The 16030-nt window shown below is 43.5% G+C and overlaps 1 protein-coding gene across 1 annotated transcript in view; it reads right to left on the reverse strand.

Annotated features, from left to right (window-relative positions):
* The window catches only part of Usp10 (ubiquitin specific peptidase 10), a 62144-nt gene that overhangs the window by 21635 nt on the left and 24479 nt on the right, over nucleotides 1-16030 (reverse strand). Inside the window, exons 3-4 of the mRNA XM_047528718.1 lie at nucleotides 11545-11605; nucleotides 6269-7300 (exon numbers count right to left, since the gene is read on the reverse strand). Of these exons, the coding sequence (XP_047384674.1) occupies nucleotides 6269-7300; nucleotides 11545-11605 (1093 nt within the window). The remainder of the gene's footprint in view (nucleotides 1-6268; nucleotides 7301-11544; nucleotides 11606-16030) is intronic.

Consider the following 16030-nt stretch of genomic DNA (forward strand, 5'->3'; position numbering starts at 1 on the left):
TATTTCAAGCCTTTAATATCCTTTCAAAAAGCCCTCTGGTACAATAGTTTTTTTTGTTTGTTTTTGGTACTGGGGACTAAACCCAGGGGTGCTTTACCACTGAGCAACATCTCCAGCCCTTTGTATCTTTTACTTTTAAACTGGGTTTTGCTAAGTTGCTTAGAGTCTCACCAAGTTTCTGAGCCTGGCCTCAAACTTGGAATCCTTTACCCTCAGCCTCCCGATTCACTTGGAACATAGGTGAGCACCATCCACACCCAGCTTATGCAGAACAAATCTTTACAGACAGAAAACAAGAGATATTGGTGTTCTACATTTTATTAATGCTTATTCTACTCTTGTATAAACTTTTTCTCTAGTAGTAGGTCTTTCATAAACTAAAACACAGTGTTGTTCTGTTATCAGTATCTTCTAAACTGCAATTCTCTAGATACTGTATGGTCCCCCATGAAGGCCTGGAAGGCTGTCCACGTGGCTCTCCAAGCAGCAGAGACAGCGCTGCCTGCCCTTAACTAGAGGCAGCTGGATGTTGCTCCAGAACAAGACCTTCATGCTAACCTGCTCAACACGGTCTTCCCTGTCCAAGGTAACAACAGCACCCAGTAGTCTTTGCCATTCCCAGTTTGGTAATGAGACCCACATTGGTTGCAGGAGGCCTCCTCCTCTGTGTCCGCCCTGACCTCCCAGCCCCATGCAAGCCATCACTTCTCTTTTCGTTGTGAGAGCTGTGCTGTTGTGCTCTCATCTTGTGCCTTAGACTGCCTCAAGGAAGGAAGACCATTACCTGCTGGCCTAGATAGTGCCTAGCATACAGTAAGCTGCAACAGGACAGTAATACAGGGTGAATTAAACATCTGGAGATCTGAGTTGCTTGTGTCAGCACATGACCTCATTCCAACATGTTGGAAATGACCTGTCGGACTTTAAAGCTCATTTTATCTCAGTTTAAAAAAAAGCCCACTAGAGGATCTGGGCAAGAGCTCAGGCACCAAACCAGAAGACCTGGATTCACACAAAGGCTCTGACGCTCCATTCACTTTAAATCTGGGGCAGGTCACATAACTCCTCACCTGCAATGAACCGCATGCATGGTGCACAGCACCAGGAGGATGTGAGAGCAGGAAGAAAGACCTGCACGAAGGTCAGGTTGCAGACGAAAGGGTTACTAGAGGGGCAAAGAGAAGGGAACTCAGACAAGAGTCTAAGAAAACAATTTCAGCATTCCAAGAGGAACTAGTTAGGCTAAATTCCCTAAACTTGGAGGTTTTGAACATGTTGAGAACATATTAATAAAGTTCCATTTCAAAAGGAATGATAGATTCCAAAAAATTCTGACTACAAATCTTATTGCCTAGGATATTCTCTTAAAATCCAAATATCGAAAAATTCTGCAGCTCCAGTTTTGTAGCACACTGCACATTGTGCCTTTTCCCCCAAGTAACTTTACGAGCCATAAAGTGAGTGTTTTGCCAGCACATCATGGAGGTGGCTGGTGAGCTCCTCCTCCACGGCAGTATCAGAGAATTTGGGAGCAAAGGCAATCCTGGTTCCTGACGGCCAACACCCAGTTACGAAACTGAGTTCTGATAAGATGGGGACTTGGGAACCAGCGAGGTGAGCACCACTTTCAATTTTCCAGCAACACTCTTGGGTTAACTAAGTGCCTCCTTGTAGCAACACCATCATTTCTATTTGCTATTTTATCCTCAGCCTAAATCCAATAAGCACTACAATTATGAAAGTTAAAAGGAAGAAGAAAAGCCACAAAGCAGAAGGCAAGGGAATGTCTCTGGAGTTGAATCTTAAATCTGACCTCTGTTCCAAACTCCTAGCTGCTGGTTTTATCTACTGCATCTCCCTTGAGGGCAAACAATTCTGGGCTGGCTCATAGCAAACTGCTCCCTTCTAGCAGCCTTATTTCAGCTCTTGGCTGCCCAGCTATTGACCATGGAAATCCCTTTAGACAGCTGACTTAGCACACGCCCCCACACCCCACCCATCTTTTGGTAAGGGTTGCTGGGGCAGCCCAAGACAATGCCTACCCACTGGCAAGAAATGAGACTCATGAGAGAAACAAAGTTGAAACTCATGTGTTCACTTCATTAATATAAAAGAATGACTTAAAGTTCAATGATGTTATGAAATTTGACAACACACAGAAAAAACAAGTAGCTTAACATCCTTTCTTTTTTCTCAAGACATAAAAAGCTCACACACTCTGCCAGAAATGATTCATCTGAAATGATTGATGAACTCAATGACAATATTAGCATTATAAACCTTGATATCATCCAAATTTGCTTTCCTAAAATTATGATTTAGAGGTCACATTACCATTTAACATCCATGAAAAACCAAGGTGCAGACTTGGTTCTCAAGGTCAATCACTGGTCCATAATCCCCATCTGATGCTGACCTGCTTTTCTGCTATCTTCCTGTCTAGAACATTCTTACAGTGCTTTTCTTCTCCTGATTACCATCACTTTAGAAGGTCACAGGTTATTTTGGCGGCCTAATCAGGTGGAGAACAACAAAGTAACCAAAATATCCCACCACCAATTGGCCACAGATCAGCTCTAAGTTGAGGGTCTCAGATCACTTCTACACCAGAGAGACATGTCACAGAAATGAGCAAGGACATGTACACATGGAGTAAGCCAGGGACTGCCTCTCCATCCACAGGGGTGGCATCCTGCCAAGAGGGGCACAGTTCTGAACTCAAAGCACACTACATAACCACTGCCCTTACTACTTCAGAGTTTTAAGAAGAATGCAAAATATTTGAGAAATCATTTCCCACAGAGGGGGGAAGTATACAGTATGATTTATAAACCATCAAAACAAAGAAGGGTCTTAGGACATATTTTCTTTTTTGGGGGCGGGGGTGCGGGGATTCAGGGAATGAACTCAGAAACACTCAACCACTGAGCCACATCCCCAGCCCTATTTTGTATTTTATTTAGAGACAAAGTCTCACTGAGTTGCTCAGTACCTCACTTTTGCTAAGGCTGGCTTTGAACTCCTGAACCTCCTGCCTCAGCCTCCCAAGCCACTGGGATTACAGGCGGAGTCACGGAGCTTGGCTTAGGACTCGCTTATATTCATGTACATGTGAACAAAGACATCAACCCTTCCATGCAGATCCAACTTGAAATGACTCTGCCGCTGACTGCTCTTCAGCAACAACTTTGAGGCTCAAAACCACCATGCAACATCAGGCAGAAAGAGCCTAGTAAACAACACCGATAGACCCAGACTTAAGCAGCATTTTTTTAGAGTTGACCTCATTTTACCTGATTCTCTTTCACTGGAATCTTATTTTAGAGTATGGACTCATCTCTCCCATTATCAAGCATTATATATACTCCTTTAAAACAAACTACACTGATGTGTGATTTTAAACATGAAATACAAAATAGTTCTATTTACACTATAGAAGCATTTGATACAGTTTACTTTGGGATAAGATATGTCCCCTAGTAAGAGCCCAGAAGAGAGTCACTGTCTTTGAAGCAGATGCTTAGCTGCGAGCTCCATGTGCAGTCACTGTGGGTGAGCAATGGAGCGGGCAGTGGTACAGGTCACCCCATACCTGGTGCACCCACCACACTGACTCCTGAACACGGCCTGGGTCATGTTCCATGGCCACTGTCAGACACAAGTTACTCAGACTTTCAAGCTCCTTTCGTTGCCTCCTGAGTTACTCCTATTGAAAAATATCAACTCTCTTGGGTGACATAAACCACCACTGAGACAGATCCCTCCTCCACCTCAGCAGGCCTCCTCTGTTCGGACAGGTTAACCTGCCCATCCCTCATATCTCCTCCGCTTAAACGCACATCTACACGAGGGGAGTAACAGCCAATGGAGCAAAATGCTGCCAAGCTACACAGGAAAGATGACAAAAGTCAAACCGTTCAAGTGGTTAAAAGGTCCGTGGATAATCAAGAGCTGGTTGTCCTTTACTTTAAACTGCCTCCCATGGGCGTGGGGTGGAGCTCAGGGCAGAGCACCTGCCTGGCAGGCCCGGTCCCATCACCAGCACCACCAAGCCTCCCGGGATTCTTGTTTTCCTTTACAACCGACTTGCCTTCCTAATCTGTATCTGACTTCTGGTTATACAGAAATCAGCTGGCATTTACTCAGCAATGACAGAGGAGATGGTCCAGCAGAGTGGGCAGCAGAAAGAATTAACTTGGGATCAAAAACTGTGATTATTCAAACAATTTAAGAAAGAACAGACAGGGTGTCTGAATTGTTCCATTCTCTCTCTTTCCCAAGTTATTATAATCAACTTTAATTCATAATGTAATAAATTATATAAAAGTAATATTAATTCATATAAAGAATATAATTTTATGATAAACTTTTTTTAAAAAAAAAAACCACTCAGTAGAACCAGTTAGATTCTAATACAAGTCAAATTCTCATTTAGTTGGACTACATTTCACTTAACTAAATGATGCTTAAAATAAGTAAGCCTACACTGAAAAGTATGCCCACTAAAGGAACTCTTTGGTAGTGAATCTGACTTTCATTTAAAAATATGCACATACTTTCTAGTTGTAGATGGATAATAATCGGACTTATTTATCATTTTGATAAAATAAATCCATGAGCATAAGAAAATGATAAAGGTGTAAAAATTCCCAACAGTCCCACTTTACCTCAGCCCTCCACAACCTAAGAGAGAGAACACTGTCACCACGTCACTTCACAGAAGGCAATGCTGAACACTCAACAAGCAGGCTGCTTAGACAGCGTCTCTGTAACTAGCCTAATCAAAATGACATCAGGGAAATAAATCTGCTAGGGGAGACAGGCATACATGACACCCAAGAAAGTGCAACAACCTGGACTATGCCCAGCAAGTCTCTGCTGCCGACCTGAGAAACTGGCAGGCCCCTACCTGCAGCATTTGACAAAGTGGGTTCGCCATCAGACTCCGACATACACGGAACAGAGCAAATTATGTATTAAAGCACTTTAAAGTCACATGACTGGGCAGACCATTTTTTTAAAACGAAGCTCCTCTTTCTTATTTTAAATAGAGAATGAGAGATTTCCAGAGAAGGAAGGTTCTCCTTTGTGAAGTAACTTACAAGAAGAAGTATAATTACAATGCTTTTAAGACCCTGAACTTACAATGCGCATTTTTAAAAGCACCCTGCTGTACATATTTTGTTAAAGGTTAAAAGTAAACTTTTGACTTATTAATCTATACAAAGCTTACATTGCCTTATCCTGTGATACCAGTCCCTTGCGATAAGTGTGTTCTAAAAGAAAAACCTCAACCAGTCTGCCAACTACAACTTGGTTAATGGGGTGGCGACCTGAAAAGCTGGCTGCCAAGCTTGGCAGACTCACCCCTCGAGAGGCAGCCTGTCCTGCTGGGGCACATAAGACCACACAGCCCCTGGGTAGCTCTGACTTCCCACCTTCCCCTTCAACTCAACCTGCAAATTACACTGTTTGTTCATCTTAAGACACTGGGGATTGAACCCAGGGTGTTCTACCTATGAACTACATCTCCAGTCCTTTTTACATTTTATTCAGAGATAGGGCCTATGCTGCTAAAACTGACCTAGAACTTGTGATCCTCCTCAGACTCAGCCTCCCAAGTAGCTGGGATCACAGGCATTTGAGACTATGCCTGTGTGCTTTATATTTTTACTGTGAGTTGAAAAAAATGTTAACTTTGGGCTGGACTCAAACTTTTTCTTTTCTTGTCAACAGCTGACTTAGGCGTGCTAAAACCCTGAATAAAATCCATCTACTCAACCAAATTAGTCATTAAAAAAGGAAAAACCCTATGTTATTCATCGAATGCCTTTTTACATCTTAATAATACAAAAATAAAGAGTACAAAGTGAGTACAAGTCAGGGGTTATCACACCAAAGCTGCAGAACAGTTGTGACACGGGACAAGCCCATCACACATTCAAGAATGGAGCTGAATTACCTAACCAAAAGGCAGGAAATGGAAACGAAATCTGTAAATAGAAAAAAGACTCAGAACAGACATGGATTTCTTTTTGCTTAATGTTTGACATAAAGGTCTGGCACCCCTCTTCCCATGGTGTTCCTATCAGGTCATGTTTCAGACAGGCACTCTTTCCAGATTGCCACCAATGCACACCATCTACTGTGGCGATGAGTGGTGATCCATCACCAGAGTGCACAGCCAGCCCACTGTCTTCTAGTTCTCACTCGTCAGGCGATGGGATCTGCTCCCACTGTCACTCAACCTGCACCTGTTTAACTGTACCTGCGATCTTTATGGCTGCAGGATCCTCTGAAACTGGAACAAGCCCTTCTTTGACTTCAACCTGCTTTTCAGAGACGAGGGGAGATGGAATAGGAGGAGAACACTTGGTTTCCACATAGGCCACAGGTGAGGAGGAAGAGGGCTTAGAATCGTGGAAGAGGCTGGCCCAGGACTTGGCAGGCTGGCTAACGGGAATGGTGCCGGGTGCAGAGACTGTGCTGTCGGTAGGAGGTGACACGCTCTCAGGCTTCGCTGGGTCCGAGTCTATGCTTTCCACGGTGTGCAACTCCACCCCGTTGGCAGTCATGCCCTCACCGGAGGCTTCAAGTATTTGTCCATTTGCAACTCCCAGGTTTTCAGTAGTATCAGTACCAGCGTACGGCTGAGCCACAGCTGTCCTTAGCAGGCTGCCTGCAGGGAGGCAAGGCTGCTCAAAATCAGTCCCATGGCAGCTCTCAGGCTGCCCAGCAGTCCTGGCATCTCCGTCCAGTGCTCCAGAGAAAGGACCGTCAGGCATAGTGTCACTGATGAAGTCCATGGAGTTCTGAGGGCTGCCACAAGTCCTGGGCGTAACAGGTGGGAGCACATCACCCAGAAATCCTGCGTCCTCAGCACCCACGCAGGTGGGGCCTGCAGAAGTAGTGTGGCCATTGACCAGGGCTGCTGTGGAAACACTCTCCTCACTCCCGTCTTTCAAGTAGCTGTAATACCCAGGTGGCCGTTTCTTCTTCTTTTTACGCTCCCTTTGTCCAAGACCACTGGAGACACCATCATTTTCCAAAACTTCTGTCTCCACATTAGAACCGCTATGCAAAGTGAGGGCAGAGACCGGGCACTGGCAGTCAACAGAGCTGCAGTTCACCTCTTTATCGATGCCGTCAGGGGTCTTTCTGGAAGTTGTACAACCAAGGATAAATTCAGGAGCCTGAGGATTCAATGTGCTTGAAATACTGTAGCTGGGGGTTCTCGGCAAAGTCTCATTGGATTCAATTACTTCATTAACACCAAACTCAATTCTCTGATATTCTTGTCCTGTTTGGAGAGAAACTGATTAGTAAATAGCCTCTTAATTAAGACCACGGCTCTATAAACTATGAAAGTGCCAATAATTACTCATTTTATTTTTGAAAACTAAGACCTCAAATTGTTTCCCTAATTAATAAAGCCATGATATATTTTATTTCTGTGCTCAATAATTTGCTGAAAATAAATAACATCTAAAATTATATTTAATGGTTATATGAAAAATAGAAGCCTACACTTTTCTTCAACCCTTTGGGTAACTAAGGAAGACTTTTAGAAAACAAAAGTTAAAATAAATTTGTGATTAAAAAAAAAAAAAATGCTTTGTCTTTGTACACAACCTCGGCTGGGAGGCAGCTCAGTGGAGAGTACATGCTTACCTGGGGTGAACCCCCAGCACCACAACACACAAAACAATAAGAGAACCCCTCGACGGAAACTGACCTGATTATACCTTACTTTATGCTTAAGGGAATATGAACTTTGGACAACTTAATTTTAGGGGGGAAAAAAAGAAACCAAGGCAACCAAAACTGTCATGTCAGTTTCTCTAATTAGTGTGACAGAGAGCTGCAGAGACACAGGGTACACAAAGAATCCTATACAGAAGAACACACTGTCTCTGGGCCTCCTCCCCGGACGACGTAATGGAGGTGTGGAAATGGTCTCAGACAATGGATGGAGTGCCCAATAAATGAATTCACACTCCATCGAGTCCGTGAGTGGCAAAGACACTTCCAAACATACCAAAAGATAAATTTGGACTTCTAAATATCTCTTTGGAATTCTTCAATACTTCCTCCCTGTTAGCCATAATCTACATATTCATTAATGACAAGATGTACATTTCTTCACAGGTCATCTCTCTGAAATTAGGTTAAGTATGAGAACTGTGTCTTTCAACAGACTTTAGGCATTAATGTTATTCTCAATTTCATTAAAAGGTTGTAAGTTTGAAGCTAAAAAAAGGAAACATGATTTGTAATTCATTTTTAATACTAAGTGAAGATGTCACTGAGTTTAGCATTAAGAGGCCAATTTTTTTCAAGGAACATATTTCAAGAAAACTATCATACTACACCAAGAATGGTGTCCTACTGCAGAGAACTGAGTATGTTTTACCTTGGCGGTGCTCTCAGAAGTCTTTTTTTAGAAATAAAAAATACAGACCAGCCAGGCACAGTGGCACACACCTGTCATCCCAGCAGCTCGGGAGGGCTTAGGCAGGAGGATCACAATTTCAAAGTCAGTCTCATGAACTTAGAGAGAACCTAAGCAACTTAACAAGATCCTATCTCAAAATAAATAAATGGGGATGTGGCTTAGTGGTTGAGCACCCCTGGGTTCAATCCCCAGTACCCAAAAGAAAAACACAGATCAAGAGAGGCCAATGATGTGCCAGTTAGTGGGAGGGAAGAAGATAGGTGCCCAACAGCTAGATGACTGAGCTGAATTTTCATCTGTTTCAATATCACAGTTGGGCAGGCAAAGGGTACAATCCTGTCCAAAACAATAGAAAGTTCTTGGGAAAGAACACTGATCACAATTATACCTATCAGTAAGTCTACATATAAAGCTACCGATAGAACAACCTGAGTCCGTTGCTCACTGGGTATTCATTTTTTGTTTCCTTATACTGAAAAGAGAAATAGTTATTTGGTCTAGGGGCTGACTGTTCATTCTGCTTCCAGCATCATCTATTCATGACATGCAAGGAGGCTGCAAAGCTACGTGGACCCAGGTAAGTGTGCCAGGAGTGAAGGACACCCATACGGGGCACCCCTGGGAGTCTGGTGCACACTGTGAAACCTCACAGACTTAGCATGCTGCTCAGGTAAGGCTGTTCCAGCAGAGCATGGCTTCCCTACTTCAATTCTCAATCTTAGGGCATTTTACATTCTGGACTGAAGTGACATGGACAGATAAAACTGCTGCAATACGCTACAGGTATGACCAAGACATTCACCCAGTACTGTTTGGCTGGCATCACCAGAAGGCAAAAGAGCAGCCAGACAGTTCCTCTTCCCAAGAATGTTCACAATGGACACACTTGTAACTACACAGTGAGAGTTCAGGCAGAGCCCCGTCTGTCAGGAGAGGAGAGGAGACCTGCAGACAGGGCTTTAAACAGTCCAACTGTGAAGACGGAACTCACACTCAGATGCTACAGGCAGATTTGTTGAAGGAAGGAGAAATGACAACATCCCAGGGCAGTGAATCTCAAAGTAGGCGTGGTACATACAGTACAGTGGCCCTTGGTGCAAGGCTCGAGGGCAGGAGGCCAAAGCTGAGCAAGGCTAGGTCCCTGTGCAGGGAGTTCACACTTAACTAAGGAGATAGACAAGTCAACTGAGGAGGACAATGCATAACGTGAGGTGAAGTTGTGACTGCTTCTGGGTATAGGCCAAGATCATTTCAATCAGGAACTACAGAGAGGTCAGTGGAACCTGAAGGACAACTGAATGGGGCTGGGGTTGAGGACAGGCTATGTCGAGCTTTAGGAACTGTCTACAAAGGCAGAGCTATAAAACATGATGCTACGAAGAGGTGTCTGTAGGTGGCCTGCTGCAGCGAGCTATGGTGGGAGGCAGCAGCAGAGCACATCTTAAATCATTCAGCCAACCAAGGCACTGATAGTTTCAGCCTTCTGGATATACACTGTGCAGTGGACAGGCATTCAGAAATGATGTGGTCCCTGCCACCCACAGTTGGGCATGCCGAAAGGGAGGCAGACTCATTACCATATAGGAGGCAGGCCCTGTGAGAGTAACAGAAGTAATGGAAACACAGAACCAAAGAGACTTCAGAGAAAGGGGCTCATCAGCGAGCCTGGCTAACTGTGCAAGCAGGTGGCAAGATTCCTGTTGTGTTTCCAGTGGAATAAAAGAAGGATTAAAGAAACCAGAAGAATAGAGGGGGGAAAGAGTCAAGAAGTACAAAAGCCTAGACAGGGGAGAGGATGAGAGGGTGTGGGACCAGGAAAAAGGCACACGGCAGGAGAACAGAGCACCTGTGAGCACAGAACATGCAGCATGCTCTCAGTGTGCATGCCAGAGGCACAGAGGGAAGGCCGCCGGCCCACACCACCTGCAGTCAGATGCCAGTTGGAAAAGCAGCCCAGAGGCTGCAGCAGGCTTTTGGGTCCTCAGAGCTTCATCTGCTTTATTAAGCATCCTCAACTAATATTAAATCTGCCCTTTTCTTTAGAGTCTCCTGTATTACTGTTTCTTATGAAATGGATAATAACTTTAGATACAATCACTTTCTGATGTTACTGTGTAACAAAAAAGGCTAACTTGGTAAGTCTTTTTTTTTTTTTTTTTTAATATTTTTTTGTTGTCAATGGACCTTTACTTTACTTATATGTGGTGCTGAGAATTGAACCCAGGGCCTCACACATGCTAGGCAGCGTTCTACCACTAAGCCATAGACCCAACCCTTGGGTAAGTCTTTTAAAGTTCCTATGTAAGCCTAAATTATCATTAAAACCCCTTCACAAGTCTGACCAAACTAACTAGAGAGGGAATCCAAATCCCTGGCTCTCCAAGAAATGGTTTTATTTCAGTTTCTCAGAGGCCAACAAGGGCCTTTAATGTGATCCAAACCAAAAATGGTCTAGACAGACTTGAGCCTGTGACAGCAGCCTATGTTGACTGCAGGGCCTTCTAGCATTTCAACACTGGTGCTGACAACAGGAAATGGATGCATCTCAATAAGCACCATCCTTGGCAATCATCCCAGGGTCTGTGACCAAGTTCAGAAGAGGAGCACAGGGCACTCCAGGAAATGAAGTCCAGAATTCCCAAGAGGGCGACCACAGATTGGGGCAGGGATGTGAAGTGCAACAAAAGCAGCTCCGGGCTGCCCTTAGCTGCCCAAAGCCTGCCCCCAAGACCAGCTGGTCCCCCAGCAGCAAGAAGAGGAAACTCCCTTGGAATCTAAGCGTAAGGCTGTCAAGAATGGCACACCTGTGGCACTGAGAACCCTTAAGAAAAAAAAAAAACAAAACTAAACAACCATCTCCTAGGCTGAATCCTGAGTCTCAGAGTCTGAGGTCCAGCACAACCCTTAAAGCCAGTTTAGCAGTCACAGCAGCTCAGTGATGAACTACACTGTGGCTCAACAATGACACATTGCAAAGAAATGTTAACTCAAGAAGCATGAATTAGAGGGACGCCAACGATAGCAGGTAGCATGCCTACCCAGGCACCTGGCCAGAACCAAGTCAGGAAATAAGGAAAGAACCAGCTTACCATCAGGCAGTTCATCTGCAGCCTGTGTGCCGCACAGAGCTGTTCCGCTGTATGGAGGGAGCTGCACGAGGAATTGGAAAACAAATTTTAATTCAACAGAATGTTAAAACCCAATACTTGCATTAAGACATTTAATTTAACTAAACTCTTTATCCATGCAACTTCTTCTCTTGACATTACTTTTACTAGAATAACACACATGGTGAGGCTGTAAAATCTGGAATCACCTTTATTTCCCCTTAAAGGAAAAAAAATTATAGAAATGCTTTCAAATATTTATCATTATGAAACATCTAAAAATGAGGCCAGAAAAATTTTGAAATGAATTCTCGGGCTAGGATTGTGGCTCAGTGGCAGAGCACTTGCCTAGCACATGTGAGGCACTAGGTTCAACCCTCAGTACCACATAAAAATAAATAAATAAAATAAAGGTATGTGTCCATCTATAACTAAAAAAAAATTTTTTTAAATTAATTCTAACAGACATGGAAATCAGTTACAATAAAGCCTCTGACAGACTTCTTTCCTTTTCTCAGGCTACTGGTGGCTGATCACAGAGACCCTCTGCTTTCTGATCACTATGAAGGCGACTCTTTGGATCATCTGCACTCTTGTTCATGACCACCACAGTACAGCACAGCAGCAGAGGTTGGGACCAGGTCTGTGGTCAGAAAGCAGAAAAATGGGCCTGGGACTGTGGCTCCCTTTTTAACACGTAAGTGTACCCCACATAAATGAACCAATGGCTAGACATCAGGTTTTTTGTTTGAAAGAGAGAAAGCAAAATGATACGGTCAGACTTCTTTGTAAAACACAGGATGACAGCATGAACCTCTCACAAACTTCTTCTTCCTAGCTGGCCCACGTTGGTCCGAGAGCTGGGAATGCTTCAAATGACATGTTTGGACAAACAAAGTTTAAGAGGAGGAATCAGGTAAGTGAACAAATAGCAGCTACCTGAAGGCAAACAGAAAACACAACACCATTGCCTTGGTGGCCCTCTCCAATCTGCTCACGCATCCACGCAGCACAGTGGCCCACCAAGTCCAGATGGGACTGGGGCCACTGGGGTGGAAGCTCCCTGGTGGCTCTCACGCCCCTGCTGTTGGGGAGCTGCTGTCTGAATGGCTGCCCACTCTGAAGAACTCTCAGCAAGAAAATTCAACAATCAGAGAGAACGGATCAGCTGTCTAGTAAGATCTTGCACCAGAAAATAATGACAAATAGGAAAGGAAGGGAAAAAGCAAAACAAACAGGGTGACTAGAAAGGAAGCTGACACCTCAGGACTTGTAGCTGTATACAGTTCCATGGCCAGGGGGCACCACGCTCAGCACACAGACAAGTGCTGAACCAGACACTGTGCCTAGCACCTGTACAGAAGAGACCAGTTCATATGCCAGCACTTCGGCTGGCCCAGAGTCAGCAGAAGCATGCATCTGCCCAAAGCGGTGGGCACAGAGTTGTCAGGGAAGCCACAAAGCATGGCCCTGCCCTCTTTAGTCACAAGAGACAGTGTGCAAACTCCCATTCTAATGCCTTCTCCTTCTGCCACTGCCAAAGACACTGCAGCGTCCCCTGGAGACAGAAATCTATACTATTCTGAATCACTATACAAAAATCCCATCAAGACCACTGTCCAGCTCTTAGTTTTATTTCACTGTGTGTTTATTTTATCCAGTTGTCAGAGACTAAAGGGTATCTTATGTGTGGTTGAGATTTGTAGAATGAAAGGTCCCACATGCCCAACGAGAAAAAAGGAAACATTTTTTAGCTGTGCTGTAACTCATTCAGCATCAAGTATACCCCACAAATGCATTGTTTTGTCACATCAGCAAATCAAAGTAAATGCTTAAACACATTAACTGAAAATGGCAGTACTGCCCCAGAGTTAGACAGTGGTCGGTGACTGGACCTCTCCTGTACCACCTAGCAGAGGTACAGTTGACCTGGAACACCCAGCCCTGGCTTCCTCTTCTTGGTACTCCATGAAAACAGTCCCCCTTCCTGAGGTCACTGAAGGCAGCAGAAGATACGTGTCCAGCATATCCTGAGCACTCAGACAGCATTGCCTAGCATCACTGGGTCATCCTGTCAGTCAGGGAACATAGTCTGGTGTCACTGGGTAGTCTTCCCAGCCTGCTGCCTCTGAGGATTGAATTTCCTTCAGTCTTTTCTTCCCCACAGAGAACAAAATACAGGTGTGAAGATCCTTTGGGCTTCTTGATGCGATTTTTGTGTAGTAAAAAATGTTCATTTACTTCACAGAAATGTTGTGAAATCAGCTAACATCTGGCCTGATACCCAACATGGTGCAGAGGTTCGGGTTAGGCCAAATCTTCCATTTGCAGAAGCAATGGCTAGTTCTCATCTTTAATTACACAGCTACTATAAGTATACAAAATTTAAAAAAAAATCAAAGCAAACAAAATTCCCCACACAAATGTAAACTAAGCAGTGTGAAAAACCAAAATATGGTTATTTCAGATTCGACATCATATCAGCTTAGTCTGAAAACAACGCTCCAGTCCTAGTCAGGAATCCTGAGCAGAGGTCATGCTTCAGTCTCCTCCTAAGGCAGTCAATGTTTTGCTCCCCACTGGATGGACCCTTCAGAGCCAGGACTCCCTCCCTCTGAAACCGCATGAAGACACCAAATTGAGAACAACAGTCTTAACTGTGCTTTACACACATGTGCACCTACAGCTGCACTAGGCTCCTGTGGGCTTGTTCAGTGAAGGACCTGAGTGTCCACACTGAAAGCCTGGACAGCTACGAGAATAACCACCATTTCCTCCCTACTCCAAGCGCCAATAACAGGATCACAAATGGGGTGGAAATGTGCTTATTAAATGAGCTGAAGGCATTTTCCCCACTAGAGAAATTAATTTTTAATACCCTGGTTCATAAACTAGAGCAGAGCCCTAGAAAGTTACCAGTTACTGTTAAAGAATTAAAATAATATTTAGCATCACATATATAAGTCACCCACATCTATTGAACTAATGGTTACCCTTGTCTTGTCAGTGGTAAGTTTTCCAACAAGCAAACCAAAGACAAAAGAGCTCTGGTGGAACGCTGTCACATTAAAACAATCGACTTTTTTTTTTTTTTTTTTGGCGGTGTTGGGGATTGAACCCAGGGCCTTGTGCTTGCAAGGCAAGCACTCTACCAACTGAGCTATCTCCCTAGTCCCTCAACATTACTTAATTTGGGGCTTTTCAGTTCTTGGTCCTGTGCAAGAAATGCATGTCATCAACCTCCTAACAGCCAAAAGACAGGTATAAAGATTAGCAGATTCTGATTGTGCCACCCACAGTCCCATGGTGGGAGAAGTGCAGGAATGAAGTGCAATTACTTTACTTGTAAGACAGAGGCCAAAGGGCTGTGCAGGGAAAGTGAGGGGCCAGTCCTCAGTCCTCACAAACCCCATGAATGGTCACTGCTTCACAATTACATGACACTATAATGCAGACTCTTGAATTGTAATAATCATAATATTCAGAAATAAGTGAATCCGATTATGCTAATTAGTCTATATTTACCTTTGGGGAATAAACATTTGTCATACCCCCTCAAACTTTAATGCATGCTCAAAAAGAAGAAGAAAAAGAGTCCAAATAAATGCAGACACACTGAGATTTCTAGGGCTAAACTTGATTTTGATAAGAGATAGCCATTGCTCCTGCAAATGGAAGGTTTGACCTGACCTGAACCTCTGCACCATTATGTGTATCAGACCAGATGTTAGCTGATTTCACATTTCTGTGAAGTAAATGAGCATTCTCTATTTTTTCAAATTAAAAACACAAGGAAAGAAAAGAAAAAGAAAGCATGAGGAGATGAAGGAAGTGTCCAAGACGGCCCAGCCTGATTAAGTGGTGGAGCAATGGCAAACGGAAGTTGGGCTTTATCATTTTTTAGATCCTTCATCACAAAGAGAAGTTAGGTTGTGGTGTTCCTGGCAAGTGCCACCACACCTTCCTATGATTCAAAGACAAATTATTTAGAACAGAATCATTAGCAGGGTCTAACACTTAGGGAATATGGAACCTGGTTATAATTTTTCCTAATTAAATGTTTATTATTGGAAAACACTTAAATTTCAGAGCTTGTTCTACAAAATTCTAAGACACACAGATACATCTTACTGCTTCAGGCAATGTAATATAATTTTCACTTTTTCCTGGCTCATACTTCCGATTCCTTAATATAATGATAGCAATAATCACAAGAGATGGGAATAATTCAGAATTGAATGTACTTGATTTCCAAAATGAAATCTGACATAAAACTCTATTTTCTTTTTCCTAAAGTGAAACTGAAGGAAACAAGCATAAGTCTTTCTTACATCTCTATAGCCTAAATACAATGTTTTCAATATATTCTTGTTTAGTCTTACCTCCACAACTCTAAAAAGCAATTCTTAGAATTTAAGCAGCCAAGGTGAAGAGGAGTTAAAAGACTTGCCAAGGTTAAATGCAAGTG

The sequence above is a fragment of the Sciurus carolinensis genome, chromosome 16 (genome assembly GCF_902686445.1).
Source record: "Sciurus carolinensis chromosome 16, mSciCar1.2, whole genome shotgun sequence".
In the NCBI taxonomy this organism is placed as follows: domain Eukaryota; kingdom Metazoa; phylum Chordata; class Mammalia; order Rodentia; family Sciuridae; genus Sciurus; species Sciurus carolinensis.